The 19954-nt window shown below is 46.8% G+C and overlaps 1 protein-coding gene across 4 annotated transcripts; it reads left to right on the plus strand.

Annotated features, from left to right (window-relative positions):
- The first annotated feature begins 487 nt into the window (after positions 1–487).
- Znf324 (zinc finger protein 324) lies at positions 488–18258 on the plus strand. Of its 4 annotated transcripts, XM_057761836.1 has the most exons (8): positions 488–2212; positions 3372–4180; positions 7433–7540; positions 11776–11974; positions 12250–12487; positions 14125–14293; positions 14694–14810; positions 16096–18258. In XM_057761836.1, the coding sequence occupies exons 5-8, from the start codon at positions 12404–12406 to the stop codon at positions 17511–17513; spliced, it is 1788 nt and encodes a 595-aa protein (XP_057617819.1). In that variant the 5' UTR covers positions 488–2212; positions 3372–4180; positions 7433–7540; positions 11776–11974; positions 12250–12403; the 3' UTR covers positions 17514–18258. The 4 variants fall into 4 exon arrangements, with proteins under 4 accessions (XP_057617819.1, XP_057617818.1, XP_057617821.1 ...); XM_057761835.1 differs by having other exon boundaries at positions 488–3555; XM_057761838.1 differs by lacking the exons at positions 488–2212; positions 3372–4180; positions 7433–7540 and adding an exon at positions 11292–11563.
- The last annotated feature ends 1696 nt before the right edge of the window (positions 18259–19954 follow it).

Raw genomic sequence — 19954 nt, forward strand, 5'->3', positions numbered from 1 at the left:
TTTGCATGATCCGTTCTCCCCAGCTACACAACTGCACAGGTGGCTTTCACTACACTGTTATAGTAGTGTTATGGGACGAACCACCTTCACCTAGGGTTGACTGCACAGGTGGCTTTCACTACACTGTTTTATATATATATTTTATTTTTTTTGTTTTGTTTTTTTTTTTTGTTTTGTTTTGTTTTGTTTTTCGAGACAGGGTTTCTCTGTGGTTTTGGAGCCTGTCCTAGAACTAGTTCTTGTAGACCAGGCTGGTCTCGAACTCACAGAGATCCGCCTGCCTCTGCCTCCCAAGTGCTGGGATTAAAGACGTGCGCCACCACCGCCCGGCTGACTACACTGTTATATTATGTCATGGGACGAACCACCTTCACCTAGGGTTGACTGCACAGGTGGCTTTCACTACACTGTTTTTTTTTTTTTTTTTTTTTTTTTTTTTTTTTTTTATTTGGTTTTTCGAGACAGGGTTTCTCTGTGGTTTTGGAGCCTGTCCTGGAACTAGCTCTTGTAGACCAGGCTGGTCTCGAACTCAGAGATCCGCCTGCCTCTGCCTCCCAAGTGCTGGGATTAAAGGCGTGCGCCACCACCGCCCGGCACTACACTGTTATAGTATGTCATGGGACGAACCACCTTCACCTAGGATTGACTTCTCACAAACCAATTGGTCTTCTATAGGAATCTCTACTTTCACATTCCAGACTAGGAAAGGGGGAAACGTGGATAGTGGGAACCAAGCTATGGCCAGAGAGGGCTGTCACTCCCTGTGAATGCAAGTCAGGTGTGAGGGCCGTTGGAGTGGGCTGTGCTCTCTTGTACCGACACCAAGTAGCCATACCTCCTTCCCGTCTTCCTGGCCCAATGCTAACATTTCATGCTACTGCTCCCTGACTCCTGCGCTCTAATGCTCTCCAAGTGCCACTCTCTACTTTCCCCTAAAGTTCAGGTCTTCTTCCCTTGGCCTCCACATGACGTCTTAAGCCGATATAGCACTAGTTATTGGAAACTAGTTCTGTGAGACGGCTTTTCCCTCTTAAAGGCCTGTTGGTCTCATTGCACAGCACTTCATGCCAGCTTGCGCTCCACTCTCTCCATTTGGGCTCATTAGGTGGCAGCCATGCAGGGAGGTGTTTCCATAGTGACGCCAGAAGAGCCCATACTATAACCTGCTGCCCTTGCTGTTTGGTCTTTTCAGAAGAGGAAGTACCATTACTATTGATGCAGCGTACACTTTGGGGACAGCAAGCACCCATGTGTGAAATCCATTCTTAGCACCTTTGCCTGTACAATGCCCTGCTAAGGCCACCTTTACAAAGCCTTATTTTTCCCAATGCTGTCCTCTTCCAACAGTCTTCCTCCGTGACTCCTCTCATAGAACATGGTCTCTTTTAACCATACCTGTGTCCCAGTGACTGTATTCAAGGCCGGCACCAGCCATCTTCCAGTTGTCCTAGAAATGTGTGTCACACGGATTCTAAGCACCTCACTCGTCATAGTCTCTCCTGTCTCAGCTCAGTAACAACTATTGCTCTTAGAACCTGGCCCTTCTCAGTCCCTCAGGATTTCTCTCCACCCAAGGCCTTCCAGGAAACCCATACCTGGAGTCACATTTAATTTGAAAGCTTACCAGGGAGCTTGTGAATAGTCAAAGATGTTAAATGCCACCATTTAAAAGTGATTTCACAGCAACATCTGGTTTGACGCTCCTCTGAAGCTTTGAGGGAGCCCATCCAGTAGTTAGTGTGTTCACCGTTGGGCCCCCTCATTCTCTCCCAAAGCCTAGACCTTGATTTGCCACTCACATTGCCCCTAAGGATGCAGAGTGTTACTGCCTGATTCCCAAGTCCCTTTGTGGAAATGAAAACCTCAGTGCTCCAAGCCTCTGCCTTTCATCTTGTGCTTTTACTGGCCTAGCCCACTGTAATCCTTTCTGCCACAGAGGCCACCTATGTAACAGCCCAGATTATCAACCTCCAGAGTTTTGTTAATATGCTTCCTTGTGCTAGAGATGACTGACAGTGAGTTTGTGGCTTGATGCCATGGTGTCAGAACTGAAGACAAGGTGTCAGAACACGGAATGGAAACTGGAGAAAAGGAGGCAACTTGGACGTCATCATCCACCTGCAGCTTCTGTGCTTAACTTCTAGAGACAAGACTATCCTCCATCCTGTCCATGGAGCTCAGGGATAATTCTGCTCTGAGCCCTGCGTCTCTGGTAGGTGAAGGGCTGACTGATACCATGGGGACAGTTAGAGGTAGAGAACTCTCTTACTTGCAGACGACATAAGCCCTAATCAAAATAACTCCAACAAAATCATTATTAGTGGTGAATGGAATCAAAATATCTATTCAGTATTTGGCTTCAGGTTAATTTTTTTTTTTTTTTTTTGGATTTTCGAGACAGGGTTTCTCTGTGGTTTTGGAGCCTGTCCTGGAACTAGCTCTTGTAGACCAGGCTGGTCTCGAACTCACAGAGATCCGCCTGCCTCTGCCTCCCAAGTGCTGGGATTAAAGGCGTGCGCCACCACCGCCCGGCTTTTTTTTTTTTTTACAGTTCATGTTTTTCATAGATGGATATGGTGCAAACCTGTAATAAAATAAAATAAAATAAAGAAAATAAGCCACGTAAAAATGGAAAATTCACAGAGAGTCTGGATTCTTTGTATTATTGTGTTTTCTTTAAAATTTTTGACTGTAAAGGAGCTAAGTGCAGAGAGACATTTCATTATATGGGCTGCCAAGCTAAACCAGAATGGATATAAGGGTATTATGATTTCAGAATATGGGTCTAAGGATATGATGCTTTGGAGAGGGTCTTCTTTTGTTTTCACAGAGGATGAGACTCTGTGGATTGCGTCTATCCCAATATGGTATGATAGACCACGCCCTCCTGAAAGGTTGCTGTGAACACCTTCAGAAAATTACTTCACTCAACTGCCGACTGAGATGACCCTGACACACAGGTTACACCATGAAAGATCTGAATACAGCGCCCCCATTCAGCAGGAAGCAGTTTGGAGAAAAAAACTGCGCCCATGTTCCCAAATATGGTTTATAAATGTTCTTTTACATTTAAAGGGGGATATGATATAGATATAAATAATTTGCATTGGTATGGATTATAAGGTCAATTTTGTTATGTGTATATGTATTTCTGATCTTGATTAAGGTATTGTGATTGTGTAGTTCATTTAAAAATGTAATGTACAATTAGGAAATATAGGTTGCTAATGGATAATCATCGATAATAGTAAAGCTTGTAGTCGTGTTAGTTAGATTTTCTAGATGTGCATAGATATATTTCAGTTAAATAGGCATTCTTCATATCTTTCAAAGGCTACAGAATATGGCATTTAAATGTTTTAATAACTTAGGACTGTTATAGTGAGATACGTCTGCTCCTGGCAGCACCAATCTACTTCAAGAAGAAGATGGGCATCGAAGAGGCTTCTTATGGAGTTGGTTAGCCATTTGGGCAAGAAACTACTCTTGCCTGGACTGATGCATAAACTGGACACAGAGAACCCACAGAGAGAGGACTGCTGAACTTGCCTAAAGGTGAGATGATCTTTCGGGGTTCCTGATTTATAAAAGAGTCTATGAGACATTCTGCAGGACACAGCAGATAGTGACTGAACTGTTTTTGAAATTTCCTGCTTCATGGAAATGTCTACTGAATACTATGGCCTGTAGGCTGAAGATGGATGCCCCAATGGTACAAAAGAACTTTGGGTGACTGTCAGGCAGTGAGATGTCTCTGTCATTTCTAGAACTTTGGATTTCTTGTTTGCTTAGGTAATATTATATCCTTCTGGAGTCTTTGATGGAGTTGAAGAATGGTTAGTTATAGTTATAGTTTTCCTTAATTATGATAAAAGATAAAATAGATATAAATATTGTAACTGTAATTCTTGCTTGATAACTATTTTGTTATATGTAATCTTACTATGTTAAAGTGAAAGCCATTTTTTGTTTAAATAGAAAAAGGGGAAATGATGGAGGTGGGTCATCTTTCTATTTGTTGTTTCATTGGTTAAGTAATAAAGAAACTGCCTTGGCCCCTTTAATAGGACAGAAAATTAGGTAGGCGGAGTAGACAGAACAGAATGCTGGGAGAAAGAAGCCGAGTCAGGAGTCGCCATGATTCGCCCACCAGACACAGACGCAGGTTAAGATCTCCCTGGTAAGCCACCAGATCGTGGTGCTACACAGAATATTAGAAATGGGTTAATCTAGATATGAGAGCTAGCCAGTAAGAGGCTGGAGCTAATGGGCCAGGCAGTGATTAAAAGAATACAGTTTCCGTGTAATTATTTCAGGTAAAGCTAGCCGGGTGGCGGTGGGAAGCAGCCCTGCCGCTCCTATTACAACAGTGCTGGGTATTTGAGCTCAGGTCTGCCTGATTACACAGCAAGTACTCTTTCTTACCACTGACCCATTTTCCCAGCACTACAGCCTTCCTTTTGAGAGGTGACATAGCAGGGAGGGGAGCGTCAGAAAATAAGGAAGACCACTGGGCGGTGATGGCACACTCCTTTAATCCTATGGGGAGGCAGAAGCAGGCAGATCTCTGTGAGTTCGAGGCCAGACTAGTCTACAGAGTGAGTTCCAGGACAGATTTCAAAGCTACACAGAGAAACCCTGTCTCGAAAGAAAGAAAGAAAGAAAGAAAGAAAGAAAGAAAGAAAGAAAGAAAGAAAGAAAGAAAGAAAGAAAGAAAGAAAGAAAATAAGGAAGACCAAAGTATCAGAGAAAGCATACAAGGACAATATCTCAAAGACAAAAGGCAGAAAAGAAACAGAGTGTTATACCTTTCAGGCAGATCCTAGAGACCTTGTGGTAGCTTGTAGAGATTACCTCTCGGTTCTTTCTCTTCCTTCCTTCTGTCTCATTTACCACTGAGCTACATCCCCCCCCCCCCGACCCTCTAAGCAAGCTTTCAAACAGTTGCCTAGCCTGACCTTGAACTCAGGACACAGCCCAGACTAAGTTTGTAATCCTCTTGCCTCAACCTTCCTAATAGCTGGGATTACAGATTTGTACCACCAGGCCTGCTTCTACTGTTTTGTTGTGGTTGTGTTAAACCTGAACATTTCAAGAATAAAGGCCAAATCCATGATTATCTCATTAAAACAAGCTTTGCTTTAGAGGTGGACTTGCGACAGGCCAGCCGACTGTCTCACCCTAAATCAGGATTTTAGAGAGCAGCCCCTGATGTGAGGAAGACGAGGTTTTTACAGCTGGGGGAGGAGAGGTTTAAGGGATTTCCAAATGGGGGATTTGGCAGGAAAGATAGGCGGGGCTACAGGACCACAACATAAACATGACAACTTAGTCATAACCACCTCCTGATGTTGGGAGCACAGCACAAAGGCCCTTGCAACACAAATCTCCAGAGAAACCAGGAATGTTGAGCACATGGAATTATTGTCTTTTCAATGAGAAAGATGAAAAACCTGTTCTTCCATCCAGAAAGCTGAGAATTGGAAGTGATTAACAGTCTGGTGAGCTGTGTTCTCTGTTGGGCCAGGTTGTGTCAAGCTTCTAGGGCCAAGACCTGAAGTAGCTAGTTGAAAGGTTTATGGTGGCAGGACGCTGTCAGGTCTCCTGGCTGGTGGGAGACCACAGCAATTGGAGACAGACAGACAGCCATTCAGAGAGAGTCTGGATAGAGTTTATTTAGTGGGTATTGGGAAGGGTATAAGGGTAAGGTGATTATGGAGGGAAAAGAGAAAAAGAGAGAGAGAAAAAGGAGGGTTGGGGAAAGGGAGAGCAGTGGTTGCCTCTTCAGAGGTAGGAGAGAGAGAGAGAAGAGGAAGCCTGAGATCAGCTTGCCTCAGCGAGTGACAGGGAAGGTCACAGAATTATAACACTAGTAATCTAAACAACCTTAATAACCAGAGACTCCCCCAAACTCCCACATCCATGACCAGAGGTGGCTAATAGCCAAATGACTTCTATGTAATCTGAATCACCAAGACAAGGCCAGACCCTTAGGCCCTTAAGCTAATTATGGGTATCATATCTCTAGAACCCATTTTCTTGGAAGAAATGGCATTCTGAGTCACATTTCAATGTATTTACACTTCTTCGTGCAATGGTGATTGTATTACACCAGGAAACTTTTCCCCAAACCATACTAGGCTTAAACACATTGGGAATAAACTGCCCGTTATTAGACTCCGTGAAATCTGATCCAGGTTGACTAAGTTGATCTGTAACAGGTTTCATTCTTATCTCTTCTCGTGGATTGACTTCCTGTATGGAACCTGCAGAGACCTCCTCATCCTGAAACAAAGACATGATTGCCATTCCTGGAACAACCAGTACAGAACCTTTGTAGTTAACACTACAGGCGGTGCACAGCCCAATCCTTGAGAAACAGGCTTTAGCCAGGTGGTGGGGACGAATACCTTGAATCCCAGTGATTGGGAGGCAAAGGCAGACAGATCTCTGAGTTCCAGGCCAGCCTGTTCTACAGAGTGAGTTCCAGAAAAGCCAGAGCTGCATGAAGAAACCCTGTCTCAAAAAACAAACAAACAAAAACAGGGCTGGAGAGATGGTTCTGGGGTTAAGAGCACTATGTGCTCTTTCAGAGATCCTGAGTTCAATTCCCAGCAATCACATGGTGGCTCACAACCATCCGTAATGAGATCTGGTGACCTCTTTCAGCCTGCAGGTATACACACAGGCAGAACACTGTATACATTATAAGTAAATAAATCAATCTTTAAAACAAAACAAAAACATCCACACACATACAAATAAAAAATTGAAAAAACGCCGGGCGGTGGTGGCGCACGCCTTTAATCCCAGCACTTGGGAGGCAGAGGCAGGCGGATCTCTGTGATTTCGAGACCAGCCTGGTCTACAAGAGCTAGTTCCAGGACAGGCTCCAAAACCACAGAGAAACCCTGTCTCGAAAAACCAAAAAAAAAAAAAAAAAAATTGAAAAAACAAAAACAAAACAAAATTTAAAAACCCAGAGAAAAAGGTTTACTTATAAGAAGGAATGAACCTAGTTTTTCTTTACTGTAAGATGACTTTTTTTTTTCCTTATGGACTCTTTATTTTGTGTGTTCCCCAACTCTGAAATCTCTGGAGATACCTTTTCTTTTGAAAAGATATTGGACCATATCCTTTGGTGTTCTAGGAACTCTATGACCCATCTGCCCTCCAAGCATGCATACGTTTGTGCCAACACACAATTTTTCATGATTGGCTTGCTGTCTTTGGTGCATCTGCCCATTCCTCCTCCAAGTTCTTTCTCAAACCTTACCACTATAAAGTGACTTTTAAACCTAAAATGGAGGCAGGCTGTTATTCAGCTGTTGTATTTTTTTCCTGTTGTATTTTTATTTTTAAAACATATGACTTTTATTTATGTGTATGTAACATGTGCTTACATGAGTTTATGTGCATTACACATGTACAGGTGCACATGGAAAGCCAGGTGTTGGATCCCTTGACACTGGAATTATAGACAATTGGGAGAAGCTTGATGTGGGTGCTATGACCCAAACCTGGGTTCTCTGCAAGATCAGTAAGTATCAAGACATCGCTCCAAGTTTTTGGTTTTTTTTTTTTTTAAGATTTATTAATTTATTATGCATAGTGTTCTAACTGCATGTATGGCTGCAGGCCAGAAGAGGGCACCAGAGCTCACTATGAATGGTTGGTTGATGGGACTTGAACTCAGGACCTCTGAGAGCACAGCCATACTCTTAACTGCTGAGCCATCTCTCCAGCCCCTTCTTTTGCTTTTTGAGACAGGGTCTTGTAGGAGGAGGCCGCTTGTTTGTTTCGGCCACCCAGAACAGAAATAACCACACAGAAATTGTATTAATTAAATCACTACTTGGTCCATTAGCTCTAACTTCTTATTGGCTAACTCTTTTTTTTTTTGTTTTTTTTTTTTTGGTTTTTCGAGACAGGGTTTCTCTGTGGTTTTGGAGCCTGTCCTGGAACTAGCTCTTGTAGACCAGGCTGGTCTCGAACTCACAGAGATTCACCTGCCTCTGCCTCCCGAGTGCTGGGATTAAAGGCGTGCACCACCACCGCCCGGCTTATTGGCTAACTCTTACATCTTAATTTAACCCATTTATATTAATCTGTCGTGGCTTACCAGCAAAGTTCCAGCACATTTATCTCCAGTGACAGATCCATGACATCCCCTGACTCGCCTTCTTCCTCCCAGCATTCTGTTTAGTTTTTCCAGCCTAGCTATGTTCCCCTATAGCTCTGCTATAGGCCCAAAGCAGTTCCTTTATTCATTAACCAATCAAAACAACACATAGACAGACGGACTTCCCACACCAGGGTCTCACCACTTAACCCTGACTGGTCTGGAAATATTTCATAGACCAGGCTGACCTTGACCTCACGGAGTATTGGGATTAAAGGCTTGTGCCACCACAACCAGCCTCTTCTTTCCTTAAAGAAAATATTTTATTACATTCATTTTGTGTGGGAATGGGTGTGAGTATCTATGTGCTTTGGCACTGTAGAAGTTAGATCAAGTGGTGGGAGTCAGTTCTCTCCTCTACTTGGGGATAGAACTCAAACTATCCAACTTCGTGACAAGTGCCTGTACTTGCTGAGCCATCTCACTGGTCACTTTCTCTTTTAAAGACAGGGTCCCTGTATCTCAGGATGTTTTTAACTCACTGTATATTCAAAATTACCTTGAATTGATTGTCCTTAGTCTTTCTCCAAAGTACTAGGATTACAAGCATGTGCTACCACACCTGGCTTCTCTCTGTCTCTCTCTCCCTCCCTCTTTCTCTGTTGATGGACTTTCTCTGTGTCCTGCCAGTCAGCTCTGTCTCACCAGCCAGTTCCCAAATAATCACACAGAGACTTATTAATTATAAGTGCTCAGCCAATAGCTTAGACTTGTTACTACCTCTTACATCTTAAATTAACCCATATTTCTTATCTATGCTCTACCATGTGGCAGTACCTTTGTTCAGCACAGCATATTCATCTTCTGCTTCCTCTGTGTCTGGCTGACGACTTGACCCCTCTTCTTCTCGGTGTTCTCCCACTTTGGCTCTCCCACCTAACTCTTCCTGTCTAGCTATTGGCCAGTCAGATCTTTATTAACAATGAGAAAAACACATCTTCACAGTGTTCAAAAGGATTATTTCACAACAGCTCTCTCTCTCTGTTTTAAAAAGGGCCGCTTTTAGCCGGGCGGTGGTGGCGCACGCCTTTAATCCCAGCACTCGGGAGGCAGAGGCAGGCAGATCTCTGTGAGTTCGAGACCAGCCTGGTCCACAAGAGCTAGTTCCAGGACAGGCTCCAAAGCCACAGAGAAACCCTGTCTCAAAAAAAAAAAAAAAAAAAAAAAAAAAGAAAAAGGGCCGCTTTTTTGTTTACCAGCTGCTTAGCAACTCAGACCCAAAATAATCACACACAAACTGTATTAATGAAATCACTGCTTGGCCTATTAGCTCTAACTTCTTATTGACTAACACTTATATCTTAATTTAACCCATTTCTAATAATCTGTGTATTGTGTCAGCGTCTGTCTCTGGCAGGGCTCCATGGCTTCTCTCTGACTCCGCCTCCTTTCTTCCAGCATTCAGTTTAGTTTTCCTCACCTAGCTCTACTCTACCCTATCAACAGGCCAAGGCAGTTTCTTTATTAATCAATGGTATTCACAGCATACAGAGGGAAATCCCACATCATCTCTCTTTGTGTATGTGTGATACAGACCTACTGTATACTCCAGGCTGACCTCAAATTTGTAATAATTCTCCTTATGTAGTCTTCTAAGTTCTGGGAATTACTATCTCTTGTATTCCAGGCTGTTCTCAAATTCACAATATTGCCACAGCTGCCCTTGAACTCTGCCCCTTCTGCCTCCACCTCCCAAGTACTGGAATTTCAGACACTAACACATCCAGCTCTCAACCCCTGCTGTTTGAGAACCTACCATATGTTGGGCACTGCTCCAGCCCACATTTGAACAAAAGATCCCAGGACACTTCTTTATTTTGAGAGATAGCATATGTAGAATTAAGGAAGTCAACACAGGGAAAACAAGAATCCTAAAACAAGATTCATCACATGGTGCAATACAGGGAAAACCTTTTACTATCCTTCAACAACAGGGTCAGTCTGCACTAAGACTGCCCTGCCCTTCCAAAACCTCATGTTTCACAAACACTTTGATCCCAAGTGAATGAAGAATCAATACTGTGATGTGTGGGAAGAGGCAAGAACTAAGTGGCCTTAGGACAAGCAGCCTGTGCAGAGGAATAACAGTCGGTCTGCGCCAGGATCTGAAAACAATATAGGCTAGCAAAGCTGGCCTTGACTTTTTCTTTTAGTTTTATTCTTATTTTAAAAAATCTGCACACAGTGTAGTGGATTTCGTTATAATTTTTAATTACTGGTTTTTGGTTTTGTTTTGTTTCCTGAAACAGAGTTTCTCTGTATAACAGGTCAGGCTTACCTGGAACTTTCTCTGTAGACCAGGCTGACCTCAAGCTCACAGACAGCCACCTGCCTCTGCCTCCCGAGGGCTGGGATTAAAAGCGTGCATCACCACCCCCAGTTTATTATGACATTTTTTTAAAATTATTTATTTATAAGTGCTCTATCTGCATATAGAACTTTTTGCCAGAAGAGGGCATCAGATCCCACTATAGATGGTTGTGAGCCACCAGTTCAACAGGGATCCTCCTGCTTTTGCCTTTTGAGTGCTGGGGGGGTACCACCATGCCGGGCACAGATTTGGCTTTGAATTTGGATCTGGTCTAAAGCTGCTGTGCCCTTTCCCCTTTAATTTTTTTTTTTTTAATCTTTATTTCAAGTGCACTGGTGTGCATTTGCCTGTATGTATGTCTGTGTGAGGAACTGGAGTTACAGGCAGTTGTGAGCAGTTATGTGGGTACTGGGAATTAAACTCAGGTCCTCTGGAAGGGCAGGTAACCACTGAGCCATCTTTCCAGCACACGCTTGCGCGCACACATACACCTTTTCCATTTTCCTTTGTTTGTTTGTTCTTTCAAGACAGGGTTTCTCTCTGGGTGCTGCTCTGACTTGCAGAGCGCAGTTTCTGCTTCCTCCCTCCCTCCCTCCCCCCCCTCCCTCCCTCTCTCCCCCCCCTCCCTCCCTTCCTCCTTCCTCTCTCTCTCTCTCTCTCTCTCTCTCTCTCTCTCTCTCTCTCTCTCTCTCTCTCTCTCTCTCTCTCTCTCTCTCTTTCTTGTCTTCCTTTCTTTCTTTTGAAAGACCAGGATAAATCCAGACCCCCCTAGCAGGAAGAGTAGAGCCAAAAATCTAGGTTAACCAGTTCAGTGACTTTGTTCCAGGAACTGGCTGACCACAAAGTTAGATTATAATCTTGAGAACAATCTTGAGAAACGGGGAGTTACCCCCTTGCGATTATCACTGATATTTTCGGAACCTTCCAATGACGCCTTCCCTACCCCCTTTGGGTTGTGATTTCTTCCCTTAAATACCCCTTCTCCCAGTTACTCGGGGTCGAACTCCTCTACCCCTGGGCGCTGGTTCCTGTCAATAAACCTCGTGTGATTACAGCAAGGACGGTATCTCGTGAGTTCTTGGGGGGTCGTGTTATCCCGAGACTTGAGTGAGAGTCTCCCAACTCCAGGGGGCTTTCTCTTTCCCCTCCCCTCCTCTCCCCTCCCCCTCCCCCCCCTCCCTTTCCTTTTTTTTTCTTTTGTGCGCCTGGTTAGTGTCGCCTGCCTCCGGAAACCGCTAAGATCTAGTTTGTTTGTTTGTTTGTTTGTTTGTTTTTTGTCCAGGGACGTCTACCGGGCGCGGGAACCCACCCAGGGGACAAACCCTTTTGGTGCTCAGGTCCCATCGAAATCTGACGATGGTCGTCAATTTCTTTCCAGCACTCCGCCAGGGGAAAAGAGGCTTGGCCGTGGCCATGGTTACCGGGAAGGCACCGCCTGTCATTCAGGAAAGCCTGCAGGAACTACGTTTACCCGAGCAGCGGTAGTGTGCACTGGCCAACGCGAGCCAGGGAGGCGGGGCTTCCGGCGGTCTTGGTTGTCTGTTTGCAGACCGGCTTCGGGCCACAGGGGTGGTCCCGATTGGTGCGGGAGGAACCGGGCGGACTCTACCCTCTCCAAGAGGTTCTTGGGAACCAAGACTAGGGCAAGTGAGGACGGTACTCGCAGCTGCCCGCTTCGGGCCGTGGCTCAGCACACCTCGGCTCTGCAAGCCGGCGGTCCCTCCTCCAAGCCTCAGTTTCCCCCATTGATTCGTAGGTGACGGTTGAGACCTTTAGGGCCGTTCCCGGAGCCACGTATTCTCCATTTTAGCTGCAACCCTTCAGCAGTCCTCTGGGCGTATAAAGTCCTTGTCTAAACTGGGAAACTGAGGTCCCGGCGGGCTGCTCGAGGCCGTGGGCGGGGACGGGCTATGCCCAGGTCTTCTGCCCGCCGTGCCCCACCCCCATTACAGATTCCGACGGCGGCGACTTGGCCACCAACAGATGCAGCGCTGGTGAGTTTAAGGATCCTTGCATGGACCCACCAGGCGTCCTGGCTTACCCTCTTGCTGTGCTTTGGGGAGGGAAGCAGTTTTTTTTTCCAACATTGTAGCCCAGGTCGGTGAGGCTGACCGGTGTGGAAGCCTCACCCCAAGAGGGTTAAGGACTGGAAGAAAGTTAAAAGGAAGAACCTACACGTCAAAAGCAAAAGGGAGACGTTTATAATTTGAAGGCAGTGTCTCTTCTTTTGAGTCTGACCTCAAGTTAGATATGTTGCCAAGAATGGTCTTGAACTTCTGGCCCTCCTGCCTCCACTTCCCAAGTTCTAGATTTGCAGGCATGCACCGTTTATATGTTCCTGGGGATGGAACTCAAGGCTTTGTGCATATCATGCAAATGCTACAAACTGAGCTACATTCCCAGCCTTGAACTTAGCAATTTAGATGTAGAATGAACAGGGAAGGGAGGTCATGTGTTGAAATACCAGGCAGAGGAGTTGGGACTTTGTCCCAAAGGCATTGGAAGACATGGAGTGCTTTAAACATAGACTGGACAGTTTCCCAGTTAGAATTTTTTTTAAAGATTTTTTATTTCTAATAATGTGCACTTGTGTGTGGGTGTGCACGTGAGTGTCAGTTCTTCTGTAGCATGGAACAGGCACTTGTGAACCATCTAATGTGGATGCTGGGAGCTGAATTCATGTCCTCTGGGAAAACAGCAAACACTTTTTTTTTCCTTTTTGGTTTTTCAAGACTGGGTTTCTCTGTCACTTTGAAGCCTGTCCTGAAACTAGCTTTTTTTTTTTTCTGGTTTTTTTTTTTTTGTTTGTTTTTTTGTTTTTTTTGAGACAGGGTTTCTCTGGAATTAGCTCTTGTAAACCAGGCTGGTCTCGAACTCACAGAGATCCGCCTGCCTCTGCCTCCCAAGTGCTGGGATTAAAGGCGTGCGCCACCACTGCCCGGCCTGAAAATAGCTTTTGTAGACGAGGCCAGCCTCTAACTCACAGAGATCCACTTGCCTCTACCTCCTGAATATTGGGATTAAAGGCATGCATCATTACACCCAGCCCCTTAGTTAGGATTTTAAAAGCATTCTATCTTTTTCTGAGGGTAGAACAGACATGGAGGAGGCACCACTATGTAGAACAAAGGCTATTATCCCCCAAAGTCCATGGGAATGATGGTAGGCACTGGACCAGATTAGTAATAGTAGTGGTTAAAGTGGCTGAATTATGGTTAGACAAGCTGATTTGCCAGGTTTGAATGTGAACCAGTTTTGAGTAAAGAACTCTCCCAATGGTCAGCTTAAGCACCTGGGAGGATAGAACTACCGTAGATGTGGGAAAGACCAGCTCTGTAGACCAGGCTGGCCTCAAACTCAGAGATCCACCTGCCTCTGTCTCCCAAGTGCTGGGATTAAAGGTGTTTGTCACCACCATCACTCAGCTATTGTGTGGAAATCACTCTGTAGACCAGGTTGGCCTTGAACTCACAGAGCTATACCTGCCTCTGCCTCTTGAGCTAGTATAGTACTACAGGGAAGGAATATAAGTGTCTGAGAAACATCAAGGAGAGACAGCCATTAGGACAAGGAGCTGGTTCCTGCCTCACACAGCCATGGCATAGACATGATCTTATTTTTGCTGTTGTAGGGCCTGATGGCCTTTGAGGATGTGGCTGTGTACTTCTCCCAGGAGGAGTGGATGTTCCTGGATGCAGCCCAGAGGGCCCTGTACCGCCATGTAATGCTGGAAAACTTCGCACTTGTAGACTCCATAGGTAAAGTCCTGAATCCTCCATTGGAAGCAAAACTGGGACCAGGTATGGCAGCCAGCTGAGGGTACTAGGTTTGGGGGCCATTGCAACTGTCCCCTCTCCTCCCTACCTGTCTATGAGTAGGGTCCGCTATCTATGGGCCATGTGAGGAAAGCTGGGGCCCTGAATACATGCAGTCTGATAAACACAGCCATCTCCTGTATCCCTGAGGTGCTCGCTGGCTACATTCTTCTCTCTGCCTGGGTTCTAACCCCTCATTTGGAGCTGCTGACCCAGTGGTTCCTTATGGGAAATCTTGAGCTGGGCCTGTGGTCCTCCTGTGTGGTGGCCTTTTGGGTACATAGATTACAAGGTTGATATCCATGCCCTCCTTCATCCTGCTCTTTGTTGGGGCTGGACTGTCCTGAACTGGGGCTGGCCTCACATGCTCCTTCTCCCTTCATAGGACTCTCTGTCTCTCGGCCTCGTGTGATCATCCAGCTCCAGCGTGGCGAGGAACCCTGGGTTCCCAATAGGACAAATACAGGCCCAGGCAGGAGCACCCACAGGAGACCCAGCCTTGGTGAGTTGGGCTCCACCTAAGGTGAATTCGGGGCCAACGTGGGATTCTCCTTTCTCCCCTTCCTGGTATCACAGACACCTTCTTTTCCTGTCTCCAACCTAGCTCCCTTCTCTTGCTGAATCCTTTTCTCACCCTGTGGCCTTTCCTGCCCTTAATGGAGAAACTTAAAGGGCACAGGTGCTGCATCCATGCAGGAAATGACTCCTTCTGAGGCCCTCCCTCACCTGTGCTGTGTGGGTTGACTTTCCAGACTGACTGTCACATCTGTAGGGCCATTCCTTCTGCCCAGCTGTCGTTTGAACACTTCTGCTTGGGATGTTCATGGCATAGGACACAGCATCGGCCAGGACACTGCTGTGTGGTGTGGGGATAGTGCCAGGGAAAAGCGGTCAGCAAACAGTATTGATGAGTAGTGCATATCCTCAAGAGATGAGCAACAAGGAGAAAGCAGCTAGGAGCGTGTGCTTGGAAGAAAGTGCCCCCCCCCCCCCAACCAGTGCAAAGTCTTGACCACTTGTCAGGTCCGGCCCAACTTGTTTGCATATTCCTGAAAAGGGGAGTGAGGACTGAGGAAAGAAATAGGCAAAAGACAGTAGAGTCAGGAGCGCTTCCAGTGGGACTCAAGTTTATTATTCATAGCCCTTCTATATCCCAAACAAAAGGGGAGGGCAAAAGACTTCCCTCCCAATGATACAAGGAAAAAACAAGCGTAATTACCTCCTTAAATCTCAAAACACCTAGTAACCATGCCCTAAGTCAAATATCCTGTTGTCTGGTCTTTGAGTAGCTAGACATCAGTAGCCACACCTTTGGCCGAGCGTTCAATTATTTGTCCTTCAGAAGCAAGAATAGGTTTGAACTCTGATGGACACATGTTGCCTACAACAGAGTTCCACAGTCTGAGGATAAACTCACAGAAAGAGTAGGAATCCACGGTCCTCTGCGTGTACTGGGAGCTGGAACTGAATCCAGCAGCCAAGAGACCTGCAAAGGCTTTTCATCTGCATTTATAGTACATGAGACCACGGTCAAAGTGGGACGGTATCTTAAAGGCTATTGACTGAAGGAGTTCGGATTCAAAACTGTGGACTCCTGACAACCATGGAGGGCCACTGCTGTCAGGAAAGCCAAGAGCTGTCACTCTTCCCTGCCAACTTCTGCCAGGACCAGCCTACACCTCTGCTTTTCTCTCTGCCCTTTTACACTCACTTCATAGGGTCCCCCTGACTGCCCTGGTCACTTCCTGGCCAGATGACCCAGGTAACTATCTTTCCTCTGTCTTCAGGATCCCATCACAATGCAAGGGACAGACACGCGTCTGGAAATGCAGCACTTCTAGGGGCCACTTGTGACAGTCCTGATGGAATACCCACTAGTGTCCTTCCCCCTGCTGGTGCCTGCGCTGATGTAAAAATCCTGGAGGGACACCAGATTGCCTCCCCATCTCTGCAGAGAAAACCCACAGGGGTATCTGTGATCTATTGGGAGCAGCTACTGCTAGGTTCCAGCAGCAATGAGGCAACTGTTAGCCTGCGATTGACTTCCCCAGTGGGGATTCCTGAAGAGGGTTCATCCAGAGTGAAGGCCTTCTCCGACCTCCTGACCCCAGAGAAGCAGCCACGAGGAGCTGTGCAGCAAAAGCCAGAATTGCAGCTAACCCCAGGGAGAGTCTTCCGAAGTATCCCAGACTTCCATGGGGCTGAGGAGGAACGTGGAATGAGTGGGGCTTGGCTCGAATCTCAGAGAGACTCCAGTGTTCCAGAGTCCCCACTATGGGACAAGCTGGGGGAGGCCTTCCAGGCTGGCCCAGGACTTCTCTCTGGGGACAAACCTTTTGAATGCAGGGCATGCAACAAAGTGTTCGTGAAGAGCTCAGACCTCCTCAAGCACCTGCGCACCCACACGGGAGAGCGGCCTTATGAGTGCACCCAGTGCGGCAAGGCCTTCAGCCAGACATCACATCTGACTCAGCACCAGCGCATCCATAGCGGGGAAACGCCCTATGCATGCATGGTATGTAGCAAGGCCTTCCGACACAGCTCCTCTTTGGTGCGCCATCAGCGCATCCACACGGACGAGAAGTCCTTCCATTGCAGTGAGTGTGGCAAGGCCTTCAGCCACGGCTCTAACCTCAGTCAGCACCGCAAGATCCACATGGGAGGGCGGCCCTATGCCTGTGCTCAGTGTGGCCGCCGCTTCTGCCGCAATTCGCATCTCATCCAGCATGAGCGCACACACACCGGGGAGAAGCCCTATGCTTGCTCCCTCTGCGGCGCAGCCTTTAGTCAGGGCTCTTCACTCTTCAAGCACCAGCGTGTGCACACCGGAGAGAAGCCTTTCTCATGCCCACAGTGTGGCCGTGCCTTCAGCCATAGCTCCAACCTCACACAGCATCAGCTGCTGCACACTGGGGAAAGGCCCTTCCGCTGCGGGGACTGCGGCAAGGCCTTTGCCAAAGGCGCAGTGCTGCTCAGCCACCGGCGCATTCACACGGGTGAGAAGCCCTTTGTGTGCACGCAGTGTGGCCGCGCCTTCCGTGAGCGCCCAGCCCTCTTCCATCACCAGAGGATCCACACCGGAGAGAAGGCCCTTCGGAGGCCCAGGGGCGGCATGCACTCCCAAGTCAGGTCTCTAGCGGCATCCTTAGATGGCACACCTCCCAAGGCCACCCTGGACTCTGGCAGCAGTCCCAAAGCTAGCTGAGGCCTGAGGCCACAATTGTGCCCTTCCCTGCCTTCTCTGAATACCTCTCACTCACTGTTGAAGAGCCTGTGTCCTCAGCAAACCCACTGAGAAGCCCTGTTATGTGAGCCAGGTATGGGGAAGACTTGCCAGTTGGTACCATTTACACATGACAAGATCTGCTGTTCAGCCACAGTTCACACCTACACCCTGAAAGAAGCCATTCTGGAGAGGCATCCTCAGTATGCATGTGTCCCCTGGGATTGGTGGAGCAGACAAGGATTGCCCCCAGAATAGGTGGGTAACCCACAGACATCTTCATGTTGATGCCACTTCTGTATTTCCTGACTGTGGCTATGAAAATCGGGGGGTGGTGGCGCACACCTTTAATCCCAGCACTTGGAAGCCAGAGGCGGGCAGACGTCTGTGAGTTTGAGGCCAGCCTGGTCTATAAGAGCTAGTTCTAGGACAGGAACCAAAGCTATAGAAAAACCCTGTCTCAAGAAGAAAGGAAGGAAGGAAGGAAGGAAGGAAGGAAGGAAGGAAGGAAGGAAGGAAGGAAGAAAGAAAAAAAGAAAGAAAGAAAGAGAAAGGAGGAAAAGAGCAGGTGGTAGGTAGAGACGGCTGAGGAATCTGCCTGCTCAAGCTAGCAGCTGGAGATGCACCCCCAGGGTGCAGTGCATACAGTTTCCTTGCTGCAAGCCTCAGGCAAATAAATGGTTTGTTTCTGAACCTGGGCTTTCTCTGTGAAAATGAAGAGGGAAGATTTGGGTCAATGGAGGGGAGTATTAAAAAATACTGACTGCTCTTCCCGAGGTCCTGAGTTCAATTCCCAGTAACCACATAAGGGCTCACAACCATCTATAATGTATTTCGGTGCCCTCCTCTGGCATACAGTGCAGGCAGAACACTGTATACATTAAAAAAAAAAAATAGCAACTGGATGTAGCAACACAAGCCTTTAAACCCAGTGCTTGGGAGGCAGAGGTAGGCGTATCTCTGTGGTCAGCTTGGTCTACATAATGAGTTCCGGCCCCAACCAGAGCTACATGGTGAGACTCCACATAAACAAACAATAAGTAGATGAATGAATGAATGGTGCTCTAACAGAATCCAAATAAAGTCAGGTAGGCTCACTGCCAGGCATGAGTTAGGTGCTGCACAGTAAGCAGCTTTGTGACTCTGCTTCAAAGGAGAAAACTAAGGGACACAGAAGAGGTAGTGTGGCCTGGAGCGCAGTACAGAACCAGGGCTGAGTCTGGATGCACTTCTGCACTCTCACAGCCGCTCCCTGCAGTCTGCCAGGCTTGAAGGGCTGGCATAACCCACCAGTAGGAAACAGACAGGTAGGGAAGATGTGGCTCTCAGCACTGTAAGCTGGATCAAGGATGCCGATTGCTCATCAGCATCCATTCCCATTCCCATCCAAGCCTGTCATCAGTCATTCCAAAGCCCATGCTACATGAGCCTTTACACCTGAAGTGCAGTAACTTTAGAGGAAATAAGATGGCACTGCTAGTTTCTGCTGGGCTTAGCCATCATTCAGACACACACACACCTGCCCCTATTGTGGTCCCCACCTTGGTTGGAAGGCTGAGCTGGGAGGACTTGACATTTCCTATGAGTGGGTGAGATTTGTTTCTTGTGGCCTTCATTAGACCAGGCCCCATTTGGACTTTAGGACACACCACCAGGGAAATGGAGGCATGGTGGCGCTTACTTTTAATCCCAGCAACACAGGAGGAAGAGTTACAGGCCAGCCCGGTCTACAGAGTGAGTTCCAGGACAGTGGAGCTGCTACACAGAGAAACCCTGTCTCAAAACAAAACAAAGAACTAGGTTTGATGATGCATGCTTAGAATCTCCACCTCTGCAGTTCAAGGATAGTTTTAAGTCCTTTCTCTGTAGCTTTGGAGCCTGTCCTGGAACTAACTTTTGTAGACCAAGCTGGCCTCAAATTCACAGAGATCTGACTGCCTCTGCTTCCCGAGTGCTGGGATTAAAGGTGTGCGTCACCACCGCCCGGCTGAGGCCCTATTTTAAGAAGAAAAAACTTAGCCAGGTGTTGGTGGTGCATGCCTTTAATACCAGCACTCTGGAGGCAGAGGCAGATGCGAAGTCTACAGAATGAGTTCCAGGACAATCAAGGCTACAGAGAAATCCTGTCTTGAAAAACAAAAATTGAGATATCTTGACTTTTTTGTTTCTTGTTTTGTTTTGTTTTGTTTGAACTCACAGAAATCCACTGCCTCTGCCTCCCAAGTGCTGATATTAAGGGCATGTGCCACCAGTGCCTGACTATACTGACATTTTTAACATCTGTATGAACAGTAATAGTTGTTTTTAACCTTAAACAATGCAGATAGTTTAAATGGAGCACACAGACATGCCATTGGAGTATCAGCACAGATTTGGCTTTAATCTGGGTTCTGGGGGGCATAGGGTAGAGATACAGCTTATCT

This window comes from Chionomys nivalis, chromosome 2, assembly GCF_950005125.1.
Source record: "Chionomys nivalis chromosome 2, mChiNiv1.1, whole genome shotgun sequence".
Classification (NCBI taxonomy): Eukaryota; Metazoa; Chordata; class Mammalia; order Rodentia; family Cricetidae; genus Chionomys; species Chionomys nivalis.

Excerpts from the sequence above, each read along its gene's own strand:
- Znf324 (XM_057761835.1), top strand. The coding sequence starts at position 12,404 with ATGCCCAGGTCTTCTGCCCGCCGTGCCCCACCCCCATTACAGATTCCG. Across the intron at positions 14,294-14,693 it reads GGAAGCAAAACTGGGACCAG|GACTCTCTGTCTCTCGGCCT; the intron begins GTATGGCAGCCA and ends CTCCCTTCATAG. Across the intron at positions 14,811-16,095 it reads CCACAGGAGACCCAGCCTTG|GATCCCATCACAATGCAAGG; the intron begins GTGAGTTGGGCT and ends CTCTGTCTTCAG.